Raw genomic sequence first — 6000 nt, 5'->3', positions numbered from 1 at the left:
TGGATAGGATATTGGTATGTAGATAGGCTGGAAAATTGGGCGGGGATCCTGGATTCAGGATTCAATCCTGGACCGGGGAGCGGCGCGGGCTTGGAGGGCCGGAGGGCCTGTTCCTGTGCTGTATTGTTCTTTGTTCTTTGAAGCTTTATCATTCCAGATCTTATTAACAAGGCAGGATGATTGTTTCATCAATTTGAACATTCCAACAAAAGTATTATTTCTACGGGAGGTAGAATAAATGCAAGGTGCTGGGGAACTTGTATTCAAACCCATGCCTCAGCTTCCAAATTCACCACTGACAGTGAGCTACTTCCCTGCAGGGAGGGTACTTTCTCTTCATCGACTGATATAATCAGATTGTTGGAGACAGTACAACTACATTTTCTTGACTCCTCCCTCCTACCATCTACCATGGAATTACCCAGAGGTAAAAAAAGGGGAGAAAATACTCAAATACTTTTCAGTTTCTGGAAACATCATGTAGTTTGTGTGCAAACAAACAATGCAATCAGTTAAAATAATCAATGTTTTATCTGTATCACTGAAAAGTGCTAAAACAGATGTTATCAACATTCGAAACAGTGCCACCAGTACAAGGCAAGCATTTTTTCTTCACTTTAATAAAGGTATTGTGGTTGACAAGTCAGATGTACAGAACACTCCCTCAACCAAAGAGACAAAATTTGGTGAATTTCACAGAAGCAATTTATCTTGTGCTGATTAAAAAAAGAAAAAAAAATTCTTTCCAATGGTACAAAAAGGTCTGGATATAAGCAAACATTTTTCCTATGTTGTACAGTTATAATACACAGCTGATGCCCAAGCTTTCTGAAGCTCACACCTCTCCATCGGATGTTTCTGGAGGCTGGGATTTCTCATGCAGACTGACATCAGGTCCTGCAAGTTTGAGGAAAATAAATAATTAGTAAGGCTGAGCCCAAGACTGGGACGAATATATTTTCGCATTAATGCAGTTCACATCAAGACTTACATTCTTAGAAATGTCAACAAAGGGGATTTCAAACCACAAAATTGCCCAAGATCAGCGATGTAGAAATAGTATAAGCAGAGCAAAAGGGAATATAGAAGCAAGCGGCCATTGAGAGAGAAATAATCACCATCTCCTGCAGCCCCATCAGTCAAATGCATATCTGATACTTATTCAAATTTCTCAAAGAAGAAAGGAAGCTTAAATTTAAATTCTTCAACCATAAAACTTAAGAATGGTAACCTGAAAGCTTTGGAAAGGATAGTTAGTGTTCTTTCTTAAATTCAATCTGATCTAAAGATGGTAAGGGGACCATCAATTTCAGCAAGCTAACTTGGGGTCACAAATAATTTTTAACTAATTCACACCAGTAAACTCCATTTTTCCCCCTGGGTGTATGTCGGTAAAAATTAATTCCCTCTCAAATCAGAGACAAAAAGCTCCACATTTCCCTTTGTGGATTTGAGACCAGAGAGAGATCACCCATGATCTGATTGAATGGCAGAGCAGGCTGGAAGGGCTGATGTTCCTTTTTCTTACAAAAGTAGGATCCGAACATGTCTTGGGAGTCACATCTGTGAAGTCAGCACAAAAATGTATGCTACATAGAGGTCTCTGACTTGCACAGCATCTCTGGATCCAACTTCTGTCCGGAAGAGAAATAAATTATGTATTTTTAAACATAAGATGGATCTGCGTTTTTTGGTACAGTTGAGGACATTATTCTTCAGCTGCAGCAAATGTTTTCAATGAATCTTTCACTAGCTTAAGCATGGAGTAAAGATAGTAGCGCAGTAACAGTCACTGACTCAAGTCTTAAGAATGAGCTCATCAATCAAAGGCTAATTTTCACAGTAACTTCATCGCAGTATTGATGTAAGCCTACTTGTGACTAATAAACTTTAACTCAGGTCAATTATTGGGGGCAGTGTTTACTAAAAGAAAGATTACAACTATTCTCTGTGCACAATCTCCAATTTTTAATCTCACACCATTATAATGGCAGGTATGTGGTTGGAGCCACAAGCAAAAGTTCTTCAATCTTACTTTTTTAAAACACTGTCCACAGCTGAAATCAGAATTTGATGGCGAGTCCCATAAAAGTGATGTGTGAACTGTGTAAATAATTATGGATTGTCCATTTAGTTTGACTATACTTTAAAACTAGTGCTTGTTTAGAGTTTTAACAATGTGTAAAAAAAACTTTTTTCTTAAATATATAAAAACTTAATTTCTCCGAATTTCCCAGGATTTTTGGAGGCCCAAACTTTTCCCAACTGATTTTTCTCCTGCTTTCATTGGGGAGGAAAGTAGGATTTTAAATTGGTTCTGGGGGGTGGGGTGGAAGAGAAAGAGAGACAGCTTAAAAAGTCCTTAAAGATTACTATTGGAGCAGGTTGTGTGTATTTCCATTAGACTCTCTGCGATGAAAATGTATTGAAACCGTGATGATTTTTCATTTGCAATCAGCTTCACACTTCACTGCAAAAATATAGGCTGCAACTTGTCTCCTTCTGCCATCCAAATTATGTTAATTTAGTACAACAAAAATTAGAGCATGCAGAGTTTAAGTGGTGTAAGTGCATAATAGCAAAAGGAAAGAACAGGCCATTTTACGTAGATGTGGCAATAACAATGCTAAATATACCAGAGGGAAACCCTAGCAAAGACATTGCCGGCAGAGAGGAACCACTAGATGTTCCATGAGCTGGCTGCAGAAGCCCACTAAAAGCTAAACTTACTGCACTCATATGTGTTCCTACTACCATGTGGAGTTTGGCTCTTCTTTTATTTTAGGCAGTTCTTGTGTTTGAGGTTTATCTGGTAGAATAGAAACCAAACATTCAATAAATCACAGGAATAAATTCAGGTTGGTTTGATCAGAAAAAGTTGGTGCGACACAAGGGCTAGGAGATTTCTGCCTACACCGATTTCAGTGGAGACCTGGATCTTTGATCTACAGTGCTGGAGGACATAAAATTAGAGCTTAATCTAATCACAAAGGCACAAAATCTGATTAATTATGCCCATTTGACCCACTCTATCACCTAGAAGGATAAAGGCAGCACACACGAGAACACCACCATCTCCAAGTCCCCCCCTCCCTCCCCCCAAACCACAAGCCCACAACTTCCCCTCCTGACTTAGAACTATATCAGCATTCCTTCACTGTCATTTGGTCAAAATCCTGAAACTTCTTTCCCAACAGAACTGAGGCTGCATTTATACCACATTTCCTGGCGTAGTTTAATAAGTTGGTTCACTGCCACCTTCTCAAGGGCAATTAAGGTTGGGCAATAAATACTGGCCTCGTCAATGGTGCTCAAGTCCCATGAACAAATAAAGACATGAACATAATTATGTTGCAGCACATATGCTGTGGTATACCAATTAGGAAGTTTATTTTAAAAAACTAAGACTATAAATTCTCTTTGTAGCCAAAGTTTAATTTGTATCCAATTTTGCAAAGATTGAAAATCAGCTGGAACCATCCATTCTCTCACTCCATAATAACAGGAGAGAGTTTTAGATTTAATCTGTTTCAAATAAACGTAGTATAAACAGAACTTCAGATAGAGCTATGTCACCACTGTTAAAGTTACTTCCAAGTCTACAGGCACGTACAACAACAACTTTGAAACCAGCCTCAAACTACTGTGTTATAACGCTCTAATTAAGAGTTGCTTCCTTTCAGATACTGATGCCTTTTAATGTGTGCGTTAAAGCAAGTGGAGTAGTTCCAGAAAGTGATTTCAGATTCAGATCAATGTGCTTAAACAGTGCATTCACCTTGTGATGTTGATAAAAGCGGTACCAGTGATACAGTTGGCAGCACTGGTGTTTGTTCCACTGGGACGACCTGTACCATGGATGGAGGTGGTGGTGGTGTTGCTGTTGTTGGTGGTGGTGCTGCTACTGCATCCGATTGTTCTGTTCCACTTTGTTCGGCGAGCTCTGCGAAATTAAAGATACAAAAATGAGTCAGGTTAAGTGCTGTTCTTCGACGTGTGAAGGATTAAGCATAAATCTACTTGTACACAATATCACGTGCATTGAAATTTCATTCTCATGGTACTTTCACTTACGGTTATTAATCAGAAGCCCTGGAAAAGGTCTGTGGGAGGGGAAAAAAGGCATTATAAACTTTAAAATCATGTACAAAAAATGAGAAACACACTTTATGGTACAGTGGATCAATTAGCACCAGCCTGCTCTTCTAGAGTTGTCCACCCTTTAAAACTTTTAGACATGGCCTAAGAGTTTAACATTTCACAATATTCCACAATGCCAAGCATCAGATCAGTAGACATTCTAGTGAGAAGCCTCGGTCACCTCACCTTATGACTGTAAATTTGATAAAGTTTGCAGATTCCAGGATTTTTTTCATGGCACTTATTTCAAGGTAACTGGGTGCTTTAAATGGAATTCCTGGAGGCATGCCATCAACTATAACACATCCGGGATTGGTGGTTATCTTTCTGTAAGGAACCTTCACTGGGAAATTCATTCCAATTGCTTCGCCTATAATAAGGGTTATATTTAAAAATCTGTTTCCATCTCTTGCATTAAAAAAATCCAATCCAATTTTATCAAAAACAATCACATGATACTAACACTTAAACACTTGTATTAAAACATTACCAAATTTCTTGCTGAACAGGTCATTTACTTGTTCTCGCAGTTGTCTGGCTTTTTCTACCTTGGACATTTTTTCATTTTCACCTTCTGTAAAAGAACGAACATTTTATTCAGAAAAAAAGTTTTACATCTTTCAAATTACAGGAACATAATATCTAGTTGTTGCCATTAATATTGGCTTCCCTGTCCACTGGAAGTCTAACTTCTTCCTACAGCAAGATATATTGTTCCTATCAGGACCATGCCCCCTTTTACAATCAAGTTGCCTTTTTGCCTGTAGCAAAATCGGCTTTCGTTTCTGGCATCAGAAGAAAGAATGAGAAGGAAGTGCCCATCGATTCACTATCCTTTCACTCCTGATCACCACAGAGTGGAGAAATTGTTTCTGTTTTACATCAAATCTAATCTTCACTGACTGAATCGTCTAAAATCAGGTTTTAAATAGAGAAAGGGGGAGAAAAATCTTTAAAATAACACGCAGGTATAATGAGGCAGCTCTAGTTCCACAGGCATGGAGGTGTAACAGAAGTAAACTGCTTACCTGGGACTGTAACTTGAATGATATTAAGATCTTCAACACCTGTGGCAGTGGGTAACGCAGGAGCTTTATTTTCTACAACTACATGGAGAAATTTAAGAAATGGTCTCACCACCAGAACCCTCATTTAAACAAAGATCAAATGAAACAGATGCAAAGAAATAACATAAAAGGAGAAATCGACTCATGGTAGTAGAAAGCAAAATTAATCTTGTGTGGGATAATCATGCAGTGCAAAAGTATAAGACAAAATTCCCATCACCTTTTACCATGGCACCCCACCCTCTCTCAAAAGAAGCAATCCAAATCTCCAAGTGCGTTTCAAAAAACAACATATTCTAGGGTTCACATATCAATGAACTATTAAAGTTTTCATTTTGAAGCACATCAGCTACTTGGTAACTTGTAACACATTCTGGACTGTATGGCCCTGTTTTTAATCAAAGCCCATGTTCTTGGAGAATTAATAAGTTACCAAAGGAGCATGGAACCATTTCAACCGTATGTTAGTGTTATTGGCCATGTGCTACTGGGTTAAAACTTCTCCCAGCTCCTTCACCAGTGTCCCTGCACCATTTAAATAATATTCCACCTGAAAAGTTAATTGTTAACAGCTGCTACTCATAACAGTTTGACTTTTAAAAGTGGGTACTGATGGTGGTAACAACATTGCTGATGGTATAGATTCTTCCTTCTCGCCAATTTCTATTTTTGTTTACAAGTCAAAGATCTATTTTCAATATGATATAGTCTAATTGATCAATCCATCAGTCCAGAGGGCCCAGAAACAGGGAGTGACTAATGCAAGAAACAAGCATTCTTTAACTTGGGCAAA

At 38.4% G+C, this 6000-nt stretch overlaps 1 protein-coding gene across 20 annotated transcripts in view; it reads right to left on the bottom strand.

Moving 5' to 3' along the window:
• Positions 1 to 511: 511 nt before the first annotated feature.
• Positions 512 to 6000, bottom strand: part of LOC144501393 (general transcription factor II-I-like) — a 148157-nt gene continuing 142668 nt past the window's right edge. For 10 of the 20 annotated variants that reach the window (XM_078225100.1, XM_078225106.1, XM_078225108.1 and 7 more), the window contains 6 exons: positions 4631 to 4714; positions 4327 to 4510; positions 4075 to 4103; positions 3779 to 3943; positions 2731 to 2809; positions 515 to 897 (listed from right to left, as the gene is read on the bottom strand). In XM_078225100.1, coding sequence (XP_078081226.1) covers positions 2751 to 2809; positions 3779 to 3943; positions 4075 to 4103; positions 4327 to 4510; positions 4631 to 4714 — 521 coding nt within the window. In that variant the 3' untranslated portion in view covers positions 515 to 897; positions 2731 to 2750. Of the gene's footprint in view, positions 898 to 2730; positions 2810 to 3778; positions 3944 to 4074; positions 4104 to 4326; positions 4511 to 4630; positions 4715 to 5168; positions 5247 to 6000 lie in introns of all 20 variants that reach the window. The other 10 variants (XM_078225092.1, XM_078225096.1, XM_078225094.1 and 7 more) reach the window with 2 other exon arrangements.

The sequence above is a fragment of the Mustelus asterias genome, chromosome 12, assembly GCF_964213995.1.
Source record: "Mustelus asterias chromosome 12, sMusAst1.hap1.1, whole genome shotgun sequence".
Lineage (NCBI taxonomy): Eukaryota > Metazoa > Chordata > Chondrichthyes > Carcharhiniformes > Triakidae > Mustelus > Mustelus asterias.
This window is presented reverse-complemented; position numbering and strand designations above follow the sequence as displayed.